The sequence below is a fragment of the Platalea leucorodia genome, assembly GCF_965183815.1.
Source record: "Platalea leucorodia genome assembly, chromosome: 5".
NCBI lineage: Eukaryota > Metazoa > Chordata > Aves > Pelecaniformes > Threskiornithidae > Platalea > Platalea leucorodia.
In genome coordinates, this window is record NC_138827.1 from 79,356,037 (window position 1) to 79,372,202 (window position 16,166).

Genomic DNA, 16,166 nt, shown 5'->3' on the forward strand with positions numbered 1-16,166 from the left:
GCATTGTGCGTGCCACAGTCCTCAACCAAGAACAAAAAAAATTCTTGTGAGGAAGCGGAGGCAGCTTGGGAGAGGCTCCAGCAGGCATAGCAAATTCTCCTCTCTGGATGGCAGTGCTGTATCAAAGCCTAAGACCCACACATGAGGACAGGTGAAACCTTTGACATTAAGACAGTAGTGATTCAGGAGAACCTGTGTAGGCTGTATAGCTCTGGAGTGTCTGCAAGAAGTGCTATACCATCCAGCAAAGGGGCTACCCACAGGCACGTGCCTCCTCCAGAAACGGTAACTCCAAGAGGCAGGGTCTCTTTGGCCAAAATCTTACTTCTCAGGCTCCAATTATTCTCAGCTCCTGTAAGGTTATGGAATAGGCTCCTGTTCCCAGTAAGAGGAAATGTCCTCATTCTCATAGCTGTTAACAAAGACATCTGCCCACGCAGTGGCCTGTTTATATGGTCAGCTGCCTGTCTGTTGTCTTTCCTTCCTTGCTGCAGGGCAGGGACCTCCCGCAGGCAGCCCATGCCCTGTGCTCCTTGAAACCTACCTGCTAGCTGCTGGGCAATGTAAATGTCATTGGGAAGTGTAAGGCCTGCTCTGTCAGAGCCCAAATATTCACAGCTGCTCCCAAGCTGTAGCTGTATTTGAAATCTGCAGAACAGCTACGTGGGGCAGCTCAGTTACAGCGGTCAGGTCATACCTGTCAATGAAAGGGCTCTGGTCCCTGGTGGATGAAACTGATATCCCATCTTCCTACCTTCCCGAGAGTAGGCTGGTTTGTTAATCATCAACAGCGCTATCCGCACTTACACATGTTCAGAGAAAACAATTTCTTTCCCTACTGTTACTGTAATTAATTGAATTACATTTCATTGTAATTCAGTGATTAGCCTGCATTTCTGCCTTTGGCGTTTTCAGCTACCATTAGCTTTGAGTTTCAGGGGGACTGAGTGAGGCTTTGGCAATGCTTTCCTGTATCCCAACAGTGGCTGGGGAAGCAGAGAGAGCATACCTGATGTGGATGGTGCTTCTCAAAAGAACTTTTACACGCATGACAAATGCGAGTGCATCATGAAGGACAAGGTGCTGTAGGACAACTGTTCGTCCTCAGGTGGGAAGCGATGTTGAAGTAGACATCTAATGCTATGTAAATGATTCATAAGTACTGTTACAGTAGACAAAGGTGCTGTGATTTTAAGCTGTAATTCCTGTGAGTTACACAGGAAGAAATGGGATTCTTCCCATCAATGCAATGTGCATGGTTCTTAGCATTTTGAATCGATGAATCCTTTTTCATCTGAAAGACGTTTCCGATTTGTGCTGCAGGGAGGAGGAGAATGTGGGGTGCCAGACAGAAGGGGTCTATGAACCCTTCTTGGAGGTGTAGGCAATGCATCTGTTGATGATTAGAGGTTGGGGTGTATGTGTGTTTGCACATGCATACACATAGACGTCCAAATTTACCACTGATTTAAAAACTTTTATATATTTAAACATTAAATCTAACATTTAGTCTAAATATTTTGGTATACTTGTAAAAATAATTTTCATATGTATTTATACATGTATGTATACATACACACAAACATGTGTATAGGCTTATCAGGCACATAGGAATGTGTCAAATATTTCTTTTTGAAAAAATAATCTAAAATGTTACTGTTTTTATTTAACAAACACAAAAATATAGAATTATAGCTGTCAGACTACTTTTCCTTCAAAATCTTGAAGATAGATACTTTTAGTATACTTTAGACAGATAAAGTAAGAAGCAGAATCAAACTTTACTGCTTTATCTTAATCTCTGTTACAGACATTTAAATTTAGGGAGAAATTTATTGTTTAGTAAAAGAGGCAGTAAGGTTACTGTAGGTGCACGAACAACGACAGCTTTGCCTTGAGAAAGAAGTGCGAGTTTTTTGATGTTTTTAAACCAGACTGTTTTAAGTAACATCTTATTTTAGTTGCTTGTATGGGACATAGTTGTGGTCCAGGATGTGGTGGTTTCAAAAAGGAAGGAAGGAAGGGCTTGAAGTAGGCCTCTCCCCCTTTGTAGCATATGCCTCTCGGGTGGAATTGGAAAGGGCAAGAGGTCTCATGTTGCGGGGTCATTTGTGTATTTCCTTCAGCCTTTGGCATGTCATGGGGCGTTTGCTGTGGGATCTCAGACTACATCTTTTCTCTCATAACCTTTGCTGTCAGATTTAGTTCCTTTATTTGCTCCTTGTAGAGTTATTTTACATGACATTAAGGTTAAGTAGAAGCTTTTATTACTGGTATTTTTGATGTGTATGAATAACCTCCATTCAGAAACAAATTTGTCAACCTTTTTTAAAGTGTCTGTTGTAATTTATGTGTGAAGGGAGGTTTTTATGGGGGTAAAATCTAGATTTAGTGCACCTTCTCCAAAAGAAATTCAAGGACTGCAATGTATACCCCTGTGTGTATATACATGTGCACGTGTATTGAACATACATAGCTGACGGCTGAAGTAAGATACTTTGAAACAGAATGATGATGATTGCCAATGATTTGCACAGAAGCATGGACATTTGTATTGCAACCCTGCGCGCTGCCAGTTCCTTTTTATTTGGAGATCCTTTGTGTCATTCTCCTCTGCACCCTCTTTTGGGGAGTGCTCCTCTGCTCCCCAGGCAGCACTCTCCTCCGCCTCACACGTTCTTTGTCAGATAGTTAGGCAGCCATTTACTTAAAAAGAAAAAACAAACAAACAAACAACAATCCTCGCATTCATTTTTAAATAAATACACAATGAAAAAGTGAGTTTTCTTGTGTTACATGTTCTGTATTAAAATCAATGCTTGTCTTGTCTGTACCTGTGATATGTCTAAGGACCTAACTTATTCGTACAACTCCAGTGAATTCAGTGCCCCTCTTCACATGAATCAAATCACTGCTGTGCAGAAAAGTTTGCCAAGCTCCAAGTATAACTGTATGAAAAGTCAAGACTTGGATGGAAGTACATGGCGCTAACAGGCACTATTTAACTGGGTGTCTTGACAGTTACAGCTCTTTTTGAGAAAGCTGCCTGTTGAAAAGTTTGTCAACACTGTTAATACTCAATGTTCAAAGTGTTAATGTAATTAAAGAGCTTTTCAAATGGTTTTCTGCTGATAATATAAGCATATGTGAGGGTTTTCCTTATATGTTATTTTGTTCAATAACCCAATCATCAAGTCATATTTTAATATTAATATTGTTATAATATATAATTCTGTATTAACAATATGCAATTTGTAACATTGTATACATAATTAGTATTGCTACTAAATTATTAAAATATGTTGTGTTTAGAGTCTTCTCTTTTCATTTCTGTATCAGAAGAGGGCTGTTGCTGATTTTAACAGAAATGTAGGCAGTTGTGCACCTAGGAGAGGAGAATGTTAATTGCAGGAAGATTGAATTCAGGGTAGAAAATAGAAATGTTTATGAACTGGCCTATTTGTGTTTCTGTGGTGGGTGTTAGGCAAATAGGAAGAGTTATTTTGGCTGCTCTGCAGGATGTGCTAATTTATAACATTAAAAATAAAAAATGGAATTTCACATATATATGTAAACAAAGAATGCATATTTAATAGGCAGGCAGCAGGTGATTGTCTAGAAGGAGTGAATTTCTAGCTTCGTGTCTAAATTTAAAGTTACTTGAATTTTTTGTGCAGTGCATTGTATTATGTAGTAGGAGCGTTCTGCTTAATGTTTTATCTACCAAAATTATTTTTAAAAATTATGTAGGGAAATTATAAACATTTGAAATTGGTTTTCTGTTTAATGCAATATGAACAAAAAATTGGCTATTGTTTAACAGAACTTCCCAGATGAGAATTTTCTAAGTTTTATTTAAATTGGAACTTTGCCTGGCAGGACAGCCATTTCATCTTGCATGCATAGGTGTTTATGAACTGCGAAGGAAAAGGTGAGATGAGAAGTAAAGAGAGTCTGAAGAATGGCTTTGGACACGAGTGGTGTCAAGTAACTGAGCAAACACAATGCAGTAAGTCCAAGGAACAGAAGATGGGGTCAGTTTGGCTGGTCTGGGAGTGCCAGTGATCTTCCTGATGGTTGCAATAAATGTCCACAAAAATGTAGGCTTCCATTTTCTTTCTGAGGGGTGAAGAAGTGAGGGAATAAAACGAAGATTGACAACGTAGACTGATTATTTGAGTGGAAAGCGTTGAAGATAGTAACTACTACAGTGGCAATAATTAATCAAAAGCAGGGGTTGATCTCCCGCTGTTTGGGTTAAGGTGCTTTAGTAAAGCCATAACAATGATGATTTTAAATGTCAATATTGAGTGAAGTAATAAACAGGGCTTGCAATAAAAGGATGGTAGTGTGCTCAGTAAGAGTTCGGTGCTTGGTCAGTGAAGATTCTGATGCTGCATGCCCCCCATCCCGTAGATACTACCCGAGTGCTTGGTCATTCTCAGTAAGCTGTTGAGGTTTGCAACGCTCTTTTGTCTCAAGTCTAGAATAATTCCAGTTACCAACTTCTAAGACATGCTTCAGGGCTAATCTCAAGTTTATTCTGCCTGCTGCTGGAGAGAGGAAGGTTGTGCTATAGGCAGAAAGGATTAGTGTTCATTAGTTCTGAATCAATTAGGAAAGAACACCATGGATGCTGTCCAGGAGGTGCTGTAACAGACTATTGATTTTCCTTCACACACCCACACACACCCAGCATCACAAAGAGAGTTTATTTCCTGGGCAGTTTAGAAGTGGAAAAAAGCTTTAATTGCAGATGTTCTGCATCTTTTTTCCTTCACTAAGATTTGATGGGTTGGAGGAATAGATGAGGATTAAGAGGAGCTTTTAGATTGTGGAAGAAATGCTTTTTGAAGTCGGCTGTTTTCAAGTGGTTATATGCCGTAAATTTTAAGGAATTGATTTTAATTTTTAGATGAAAAAAGGTGGCTTAGGAAGAGGGGAAAAGAAAGCTTAGTAAAATTTAGCTGTTTTGTGATGAACCACATACTTCTCCAGAAGTGAATAGTAGTACCTACAGCAAACCAGGGAGAAATCTAAACATGTCATTTTAAATAGGTTTACATGCTTCTGAACCTGAACTGTCAGATTGAATCTCTCTCAAATCTGAAACAGTTCTTTGAAAGTCTTTGGTTAAAGTGCGGAATCTGAAGCAGCTCTGCAACACTATTGCTAGGAAGTATGGAAGGCAGTCCTTCAGCACTGCTGACTGGGAATGTTTCCTGCATGTAGGATCTGTCATGCTCAGCTCAGAGAAAGATAGGACTCCTGGTTCTATCTAGTATCATATTTTGAAGTGCTGCTCTTCCTATTTAAATTGGATATTTTGTTTCCACTTGGGACAATTAAAGGCTGCTAAACAAAACTCCAAACACCTTTTCTAATAATTTAAAATTACACCATTAAATGCAAATTTACCTTTTAAACAGCATCACCACTAAATGCAAATAACATGTCTACACATTGGTGATGGATTATTATTGAATAAACATAAGGTCGTCTTTATATGTGCTTGATGCTCTAGTAGCACAAGTCTAATGATTATTTTAGTTTAGTATTTCGGGTAATATCTGATAGACTTTTAAACACAGCCACGACTTCTAGAAAGTGATGTCAAGGAGAAAAGCAGAGACAAACTGAATTAATCCACCTCTGTGGACTATAAACATGTAAATGTAAAAATTTATTTCGTACAAACCCACGATTTCTGATTGGGGCCTTTTAACTTCCAGACAGGTGCTTTTTTAAATATCCCTCATGTATTTTTACATGAGAGTATCAGTCGGTGCAGTGAGAAGTGAAGGCACTCAGCACCTTGCAAAAGTCAACCTGGCGCCACATGCTCTAGTAATGCGTTTGCTTTCTTTTTCTTTGGGTTCGCAGGCAGGAGCTTCCCAGGTCATCTTCACTAATCCACTGGAGATTGTAAAGATTCGGTTGCAGGTAGCAGGAGAAATTACTACAGGACCCAGAGTCAGTGCCCTCTCTGTCATGAAAGATTTAGGCCTTCTTGGTCTTTATAAGGTATGTATTTCTGCTTTGAGTGGCTTCATCGTTTTATGTTTTATGCTAAACTTTTACATTGTTGAAACAAAACCCGTTAAAAGCAAAGAAACCTTTTGAATTTGAAACCACTCTCTTCCTGCAGGGCAGCCCCCCAGTGGAAAACTGAAGAAAACCCACTTCTATATTAATGGCAGTGGGATACAAAAAAATACTCCCCCATTCTGTCCTTTGGGCTTTTATGCCAAGCTACAGGGAGTCCTGTATTGCAGACCCGCTGGCTTCTGGCACTGATCATTTCATTTGGTGGGGTTTTGTGAAAAGTTTCTTTAGCTTTCCCTGTGTGTTTTTCTTACGTTTATTTTTAATCATCTCTTTTATCTCTATTGTTATCTTTGCAGCAGGATATTCTCTTTGTCTTAATAATTTGATGGCAGTGAAACAGTAGTGGAGTTTAGTAGGATTCAGATTTTTAAGAAGTTAAGTGGTGGGATTTGTCAATAACGAATTCCACTAAAAAAAAGCCCATACTGCACTGTACTTCAGCAGAATGCCAGTCAACAGATTCCTTCCCTGCAGGTACACTTACTACCATCATTACAGATCAGATGTAATGGAGCAGAAGCTGTTAGTTTTCTTAAACAAGGAAGAGTATTTCTTCCTGTATCTTCTGCCAGTGCAAGGGGTAATACGTAAATTCAGCAGTTTATATTAGCTGTGCACTTATAAAACATTGTTTTACGTGATTTGTCCACAGACCTGCAATAATACTATAAAAATGTGCAAATTTACTTTTAGAGCTGAAGCTTTTGTTTTGAATTCAGTGGATCAGATTCATGACCATTACATTTCAAAAAGATCACAGGTGTTTTGGTACATGGGACAAAATTACCATTTCTGTTTGCAGTAATTAAACAATTCACCTTACTAAAAATTCTGCTGTTCTTTAGAATTGCATTATCATTTGTGAATAACTGTAAGAACTCATTTTAGAGCGTAAAGTATCTGCATGAAAATCATTGAAGGGTCAAGTTTATCAGGTCGTCTGCTTAAGCCACGTAGGGTTTGCAATGTGTGCTGTCTGTTACTGCAACTGCTGGGTACCTGGCCTCAGGTGGGCCCGGTGTGTGCAGGCTGCTGGCTCGGAGCATACTCGTTGGGTATCTAGGCCAGGAGTGGTGGTTTTGTAACGTGAGCTTTCAGGATATGCAAATGAGATTTTTGGACATAAAAATACTTGTTTGAGCTTTGTACAGAAGGAGTTATTTTAGTTGGTAACAGACTGATGACTGAAGTTACTAAAAGAAGAATATTAGATACGTTTTATTACCAGTATTCCACTGTTTTTACAGCATGCAAAGTTCTGTTAAGGAACTCTTTAATGGCAGGTTGTGGCCAGGAGCTACTCCTTGCAGTATTATCACAGGCCGCTAGTTTTGTCTCCCTGTATCTTCCCTTGATTAAAAGACTCCCATTTTGCCACAGTTTCCCTCTTTTTGCTAGCCTTCCTGTGCAGCTTCTTCAGGCAACCAGGTGACGCTCAGCGGAGATCACTAGGAGGTCTTACAGTCCTCACTGATGTTTTAGTAATGCTTTTGTGTTTGGTGGAAATAGTGGCACGCAGGGACTTGTCTTGCTGCTTCCATGGTCGTGGGTTGTTGTCAGCAAGACGTAAGGACAGACCTTTGTCACTTTCTTCATCGCATTTGGACACATCATAGGTAAAAGGTATTTATCCTAGGTGCTGATGTCAGGATTGATGTCATGTATTGCTTGCTGAAATTAGGCATGAACCTGGAATCTTCCTCATTCTAGAAACTTACTTTAGATGTGCTTTATTCTTCTTTCAAGTTCAACTCTACATCTTCTGTTTCCTGAGACGTTTTATTTTCTGTGTTATTTACCTGGTAGATCAAAAGAGTTGGTACTTCCTGGGCTCAGGCTGCTTGCTGGATATCAATTTTAACCTTATTTACAAAATTTATTTGTATTATGTCTGTTTTCTGTGTGACAGGGTGCCAAAGCATGTTTCCTCAGAGACATTCCCTTTTCTGCAATCTACTTTCCTGTTTATGCTCATAGTAAACTGATGCTTGCTGATGAAAATGGCCATGTGGGAGGGCTTAATCTCCTTGCAGCTGGAGCCATTGCAGGTAATTTTGCAGAATGTTTTCTAGAAGTAATTTTTTTTCTTTTAGTGAGTAATATTTAATATTCATTCAGTAGCCCCATATAAAGGAAGAGTACTGTACCATTGTATCTGATTTAATCTAAATTTGATCACTGTTATCCTTAGTGGGAGGCGATGTAATTTTGATGAGAGCTAATTACATTTGCATAATGTGGATAAACAGCGTAATGCAGCTCAGCAACTTATAGTCAAATTTGATCTGTCTGTCTCAATGGGGTTTTACTTGTTACTGTGCTCTGAGTTGAAGGCTAATTTGAATCTTTGATGAACATAAAATGAGATATCATAAGAGCTAAGAAGAAAATGACTTATCTAGTTTTGGATTCCTGAATAACCGAGAAGAAACTTGGTTTAAATGCAATTGCTAAAAACAGGGCATTAGTTTGTAAAGAAGCTGAAGTTAAAGTATCGTGCTCTGAAATTTACAATATTTTAGGGCTTCTCAATAATGTTTAGTATAAAGATTCTCTTTGTATACATTCACACACACATATACTTGTGCTATGTAAAGAATAGGCAGCTGTGATAAAAGGTTGTTTTACTAACTGGCAAGTGGTATAAAAATACTAGACGTGGGAACTGTTGTGGTGGAGACTTAAAAATGTGGATACAGATGGCCAGATTCTGCACTGCCGAGGATTAGATCACTAGGATGAAACCCAGGTATCTGCAGCCTCTCAATCGTGAACAATTCAGTGTTGGAACCTGTGCGGTACAGAAACATCACTGGGCCGAACAGACCTTCTGTCACTTGTTACAGCCGTGAGGAATCGCTGCACACGCATCAGTCGTGAGCTGTCTGGGGGTAAAGAGCAGTTTCCCATATTGGACTCGATAGAGAGCTTGGCTGCACCTGCTCTTTGCCGGTTGGTATATGTCCTTTGTGCCAGAGGGGAAGGGAGAGACCAGCTAGGAAACCAGGAACAGATTTGTAGCCCTGTTTATTCTCAAGTAATGCAGAGCTGCCAGAAATGGGAAATTATTTAGCTTACTGGACTCATAGAAGCACATATAAATATTATTTAACTTGTATCTCATATAAAGACTCACTGTTTTTAGATTGCAGACTTCACCGCTTCTTGTCGTTTGTCCGATTAGTGTTTCTGGGTCACTCATACTGAGCGATGAACCCTATTAAAAATGCGTGTAAATCTTGTAGGCCTAGTTTTATAGCGTGTGCAGGAATCTGCCTTTCTGAATTGCAAATTTCAAACTCCCGATTGCTCGATCTATTCCTGTTATGCATGCGCTGCAGGGAAGAACACAGGCTGAACATATCTGCCTGTAAAGGCAAATCTGCATATGGTTGCTATTAGTGTATGCTCGTAGGCTTAACTCCATTGCTTCTGTTTTCCTTTAAAACCTCCTGAATGGACCAGCAACACTTCTGAGAGTTTATGATCACCTATGCAAATCAGTGACTTGTTAAACTTTTAATTCAATGTTAACTAATAGTAGAAGTTCAACAGAAGTCAAAATCAATTTCAAAATTCTAAGTCAGAAGATGGTTCCTCTTTTTAAGAGGTTGAAATTTTTACAGTATTCAGAAGTATTCAGAAATATCTCAGATAACACAGTTATATACTGTGGAGTACATTTCTGAAAACTTTCTCCTTTCCTTTGACTAGAAAGCTGAGTGGTGCCTTGGAAGTGGAGATTTGTTCTTCCATCACTGTTGGCTAATATCACGCTGTTGGTACTAAGCAGACTTGTAAAACACCTTCATTGTCCTCAGTCTTTTTATGGCTTGCCTAAGTAAGCAGCGTCTATTCTCCTACAGAACAGTCCAAACAGCAGTACAAACATATTTCTGTAGAATAGGTGCTCTAAGTAGTAGTTTTCTTCTTAACATCTTTAACAAATGGATGTGTAGGATTCAAGTTCCCAAATCAATCATCTATGTAATTTGCAAAATATGTTGTAGAGTACTAGCAAATACAGGAAGGTTGCACAACTGATTTTTGTCATGGATACCTCTTATATATATAGGATATGTGCAAATTTAAAAATGCCTCTTTTATCTATTTGAAACTACGGTTAATGACAGAGCACTAGAAGATGCTGAGAGAATTGCTGTTGATAGTTTATTATTATTTTCGTTACTATCAGTTATAGCCTTTAAATTTAGAAGAAACTCGAAAGGATTATACCAAGAACAACAGTCCACATTAGCATCAAGTGTAAGAACTTGTAATGTCTAATTCTTGCAAAAAATATTAAAGTTTGCAGTTGTATTTTTCAGTTAGAAGCATTTCATCTTTTACAAGATTCTTTGTGCAAATTAAATGTGGTTTTCTTCTAAAAGGTGTGCCTGCTGCTTCTTTGGTAACCCCTGCTGATGTCATCAAGACAAGACTGCAAGTGGCAGCTCGCGCTGGTCAGACAACATACAGTGGAGTTATTGACTGCTTTGGAAAGATTCTAAGGGAAGAAGGCCCTTCGGCTTTTTGGAAGGGAGCCGGAGGTGAGAAACGCACTCTGAATATTAAGGCTGGCCCCAAGTCTGTAAATTAGCACTTGCTTTGTTAAGGACTCACATTAGAGCGGTATTTACAAGGTCTGAGTCTGAAAAACATAACATTTTGTTAAAAACGTTTAGCTTCTTTCCTGAGAAACTTCTTTGTTTGACGCTGTGATTTGTAATATTTAACAGCTCGCGTGTTCAGATCTTCACCCCAGTTTGGTGTTACTTTGGTCACTTATGAACTTCTGCAGAGATGGTTTTATGTCGATTTTGGAGGCCTGTAAGTCAAATATTTGCTTTTTAGCTTGCACAAAACCCCTGCCAATTAAAAAAAAAAAATAATAAAAAAATCTTACTTTTTTCTATGCATGAGACCACTTAAAATTACAGTATGTGAAGTCACCAAGTACAGGTGCTCAAAAAATCACCCCATCCTTATATAATTGAGAGAAACTTGCATGTTACTTCTAAACAGATGAGGAGATAAAGAACCATTTCACATTTATTTTAAGACACTAATAAAATTTGTACGTCCATTGTAGCAAGATATTTTGTCCATTTTCCCCGTGTCACTGGAAGTTACTAGAATTTACAAGGCTATCAGTAAAAACGTTGGCCTTGCTTTCTCATTAAGTAGTGGACCGTAGAAGTGAATTAAGGTCAGCTTTAACAGTCTTCCATACTCAGGCAAAAGCCTGAAGTATTTAGTCTAGATTTTGTAAAGTTATTCAGGATTAAGAAAACACTTTAAATAAAGGAAATGCTTTTTTCTTTTTCTTTCTGCAAACAGCAAACCTTCTGGATCCGAACCTACCCCAAAAACTCGAATTTCAGATCTTCCTCCTGTTAACCCTGAGCACATTGGTGGATACAGACTTGCTACAGCTACATTTGCTGGTATAGAAAATAAATTTGGTTTATATCTTCCAAAATTTCGATCTACTGGCATCGCCTCAGCTCAAGCAAAAAGTAGCAGCTGAATCCTGAAAAGATGTTTCAACCTAACAAAGCGATGCAGTGGAAAAAGTTCACAAGAGTAGTACTGTAATTTTTTCCAGTCAGCTGCATGTTGTTCTAGCTGAACTGAGCTTGCAAATCTAATTGCTCCTTTCTAATATTAATATATACCTGCATTTAATTGTTTATTTGCACACAAGGAACTGACTGAAGCTGTGGTTCTATGCCTTGTTTTAACCAGTGGCATGAATCTGTAGCCTAGACTTTGCCTTGCACAGCTCGCATTTAATGTTACTGTACATATTGTACATCTTTGTACAGAGACATCATGGCATCTATACACGTACATTTATATAATGGGTATTGCAGTTCAAAATAGTTTGAAATGTACAGAATGTTTTGAAGGCGTTTTGTTAACAATCATGTGACAATAAAATATTTAAAAACACTTAAGCCGGTTCACTTCTTTGTTTATAGAAAAGTTGTCCAGTGTGATTTCTGCCCACCCCCCCCCCCCCCCAAATTACAGATCAAAATGTAAAGATTAGATGCACCCATTTAATGAATGTACAGTACAGGACATAGCCTCTGAAGGCATGCACTTCACGGCTAGTTGCAGCAAAGGTATTAAAATGCAATGTGCTGGCTTGTAAGTGTAGAAGAACACAGGAATTAGATGAGCACATGCAATATTTTATTTTGCAGAGGTACTTTGTAACAAGGAATTCCCTCGGAATACATGGTAATACTAAACGTGTAATAGATCTTACCTCTATGGTAGCGTATTTAAAACACAATGAGATATTTGCCAGTGTTATTAGCAGACTCAAGAATCTTTACAGGATTTGTTACTTGGAGCGCCTTTTTTCCCCAGAATTTTTTTCCAGAACTTTTAGTAACAAAAATTGAAGGCATTCTCCTTATTTTTAGATTGTTTTACCACTGTTAGATTATGTTATTCTGCAAAAAAGAGAGACTTACTTTTATATTCTTTTTGTATGCAAAACTGATTTTTTTAGACTTCCAGTTGAGTGGAATGCTAAGTAAAAGGAGAGGAGAAAGGAAAAGCTTGAACTATTTCTGGCTTAATGTCTGCCAAAAGTTTATCTGGTGTAATTTTTAAATGCAAAAATGTCAGAGGAAATAGGGGAGTCTAGATTTCTACAGTCCTAGAGGAAAGGCAGTTATACTACCCATACAGCCAGAGAAGAGATGGGTGGGTTTCCAGCCTTGCTTACTGAAGTATGACAACCTCCAGTCTTTAGTTTTACTTGTTTCTTTCGGGGTTAAACATCCTGGAGTACAGTGCGTCCCAGCAGTATAAACTGATTGGAGATTCTGTTATGTTCTTGCTCAGGTGACAGCAGGCCAATATGAAGAGTTTTAGTCAGCTTATGAAGAAGTGGCTTCTTAAAAACTGAGCACTACAAGCACAGACAAGCCCTCCTTCAGTTCTTGTCTCTAAGCGAGATGCAAAATCTTTTGGTGCTAAGTAATATTTAGTGAGCTAGGGGTTACCATACATTGAACTTGGGAGTTTGATCACTGTTCTATGTCTTTGGTTTTTTTTTTTTTTTTTTTTCTGTTTAAAGAATTACCCGTTCTCTGCAGTTTTCTAAAGACAGGCTTCCCAGGACTCTCTCCCATATCTATGTATTTTATTCTGCACTTTTCTAAATAGATACAAAAATGGTAGGTGCCCACTGGCGTTTAATCTTAGTCACAGCTTGTTGACCGACTTGATCGAGGCCTTAGGAGACTTTAACAATGCAAGATAGCATTTGTATTTCTTACAGCTCCACTGGACAGCGTGGCTCCCGGGATGATCATTTACAGTATCTAGCATCACTGTTGGTCTCTTAATGTTGCAGGTATGGGTTTTACAACATTTTTAACCTGTACTCAACTATTTTGTGAGGGAGGAACACAAGCAGGAATGAATACAGAATAGTTTTGTTAGAAATTATTAAAAGGTTGAAGTTACATAAAACTAATGCCCTATGACCTATACGTTTATGCCACAATCCATGAAAAGAAAGCCTTATCTACTGTAGTTCTGAAAATGTAAGTCTGAAGGAAATGTATTATTAAATGAGAAGTAACAATCTCAGTTAAAAAAAAAAAAAAGACAAAACCAAAAAAACAGCAAGACAACAGAACATTCTGCTCCTTAAGAATTCTTGTGCTGGAAGGGTAAAAATCATCACATGGTGTGCCTGTTCTTCATATAGTTCACGTTTTTCAACTGAACAGATAGCTGCTGTCGTAAGGTTGAGGAAAACATACAAGGCAAATGTCAAACTGAACAGTATGACTTTGCACTGAGAAGAGGGGGGGACTTTTGACAAGCCAACACCAATGGAAGCCTGAATACATTTCACTTTCACACCCGCTGAAAAAGAGAACCTCCTGAAGACAGAACTGCTGTTACTGCTGCTCGTGTCTCTATGAGCTGCTCCTAACAGAACTGAGACAAGGAGAAACAGGAAAAAAAACCAAACCACCCAACAACTTAAAACACAAACAATGAAGAAACAATAAGAACACTTCTGGACATAAAGCTGATTAAGGAATATAAACCTATTTCCTACTTTCAAGCATATAAAACAGCTCTTCTGGCAAAACGATAAGCTTGTAGCAGATTAAGAATACCAGAAACACACCCAGAGTCCTAGGTTAAAGGCATTGGTATGGTTTAGTGCCTAATTAGTACAAGTTGGAATATTTACAAAAAAAAAACCAACCCAAACCAACCAAACAAACCAAAAAACCCACCCCCAACCCCAAAACCAGTCTTGATGGGAAACTGCAGTGTCCTAAGAAAGACGTACTCAAAATATTTAACCTTTAACAGAAATTCCAACCATTCTGTTTCAAGCCATTGGGAGGTTTTGTTTCAATAAAAATGTTAAAAAGCAATGAAAACATCTTTCTTTAACTTAATACAGAAAGTTAGTAGCAAGTCTGTCGTTCACAGAATGCAAATCATCATGCTATAAAAATTAAGTCCAAATCTAGTTCCTTATCCTTTGGAAAAGAAAAATTTGACAACAGTAGCCTTTTTCCTTTTGGCTGATTGCCATGGTAGGAAGTGGAGGTGGGGGCAGAAAACAACTCTGGGATGTGTGTAGTAAAATGAAACCCAGCAGCTCCCAGGAACCTTCTACTCTCAAACTACTGAAGGGACGTGGATTAGGGGTCAGGGCAGCTGACAAGTGCTCACATAATATTTATTTGTGAATCAGTCTCACCTTTTAATGCACCAATTCAAACAAAAGAACTTAGTATTAAATATGTATTCATTAATTCAGGTCCAATTATCAAATATGTTTGTAACTACAGACAAATTTTTATTCACATGTATTACCCACTACCAGAGTCTGAGGCTTATCTATGTATAAACTATGAAACTTACTTGGAACATAGGCATGCATATCCATGGGTAATTTGAAGAGTTCAAATTAAAGAACGCTTCAGAGATTTACTACCTAATGAAGGTTAGTCTGTGTAATATAGAAAGTTTAGTTTAGAAACAGAACTTTTACTTTTCAGAAATAGTTGCTGTTACAAAGTGGAAATTTCAGAAGCCCAACAGCAAATTTACACCAGGTTAGTGTTTCAGCAAAAGAAGTTCCTTGCAAAGTCAACGTTAACTGTATTAAAAGTTACACAAATCCAAGAATGTGCTTGTAATTGATATATAAAAAGTGACAATGCAAGACCTGATTTTCAGTGATCTTAATACATTTTCAAAGTCCATAGTTGAATCCATATATTCCTCCCTTAAGCTATTATTTGAACTGACGTACGCTTACACTTTTAAGATTTGCATCAAATCATTCATAAGTCTACCACTGCTGCCTATTTTTAAAGATCTACGCCGGTATGCGGGTTGCAGCTTCCTCTTCTGCGTCAGCTCTGTTAGCATTTATTTCTGCCAGTGTTCGACCAAATCGAGTCCACTCATCACTGCGAGGAACGGCAATTTGCTGTTGACAAAGAGAACGTTATTTAAACCTATGATAAATAAAAACGGAGCTCATTTTGAACTGCAGAGTGCTTAAGTAATGTTCAGAAGAGGTTTCGATAGAAAAGCTTAGCTTTATTTAGTGTAATTTTTAAAATAGGCTGAACATCAAAAGCTCTAACTAATAAAAGAAACAGAATTTGAAAATCCTGTATTTAAGTATGTAATGATACTATTGCAAGCTTGAATGATACGCCTCCATCTGAGAGACTGCCTCCAAAGGGGAGTACTAATGCCATGTCCTCATCCGATGAATTAGTTATGTACTATTGCAGTACACATACTTGCAATAGCAACAGCTTCCCTGCAGGAACAAAGTCGAGACTGCATCACTGCAAAATTTTTTGTTCGGTACTTCTCAAGCTATGGTCAGAATTCACATGTGCCACAGTTACAAAGAAGATAAGATCTCTACAAACAAAACCACTGATTTCATCTTATTTCACCAGCCTTACTATAATGTTTTTACTTTTGGATTGGCTGCCAGATAGCATGCTAAAAAGTTATGCTAGAATACCTGAAAC

At 38.2% G+C, this 16,166-nt stretch overlaps 2 protein-coding genes across 11 annotated transcripts in view; one reads left to right on the plus strand and one right to left on the minus strand.

The window, feature by feature from the left end:
- The window catches only part of SLC25A12 (solute carrier family 25 member 12), a 51,195-nt gene extending 39,132 nt beyond the window's left edge, over window positions 1-12,063 (plus strand). For all 3 annotated transcript variants that reach the window (XM_082311610.1, XM_082311609.1, XM_082311611.1), the window contains 5 exons: window positions 5,884-6,024; window positions 8,018-8,156; window positions 10,500-10,658; window positions 10,848-10,938; window positions 11,449-12,063. In XM_082311610.1, the coding sequence (XP_082167736.1) occupies window positions 5,884-6,024; window positions 8,018-8,156; window positions 10,500-10,658; window positions 10,848-10,938; window positions 11,449-11,638 (720 nt within the window). In that variant the 3' untranslated portion in view covers window positions 11,639-12,063. The remainder of the gene's footprint in view (window positions 1-5,883; window positions 6,025-8,017; window positions 8,157-10,499; window positions 10,659-10,847; window positions 10,939-11,448) is intronic.
- Window positions 12,064-13,163: 1,100 nt separating this feature from the next.
- Window positions 13,164-16,166, minus strand: part of DYNC1I2 (dynein cytoplasmic 1 intermediate chain 2) — a 32,612-nt gene continuing 29,609 nt past the window's right edge. For all 8 annotated transcript variants that reach the window (XM_082312645.1, XM_082312646.1, XM_082312650.1 and 5 more), the window contains one exon: window positions 13,164-15,604. In XM_082312645.1, the coding sequence (XP_082168771.1) occupies window positions 15,491-15,604 (114 nt within the window). In that variant the 3' untranslated portion in view covers window positions 13,164-15,490. The remainder of the gene's footprint in view (window positions 15,605-16,166) is intronic.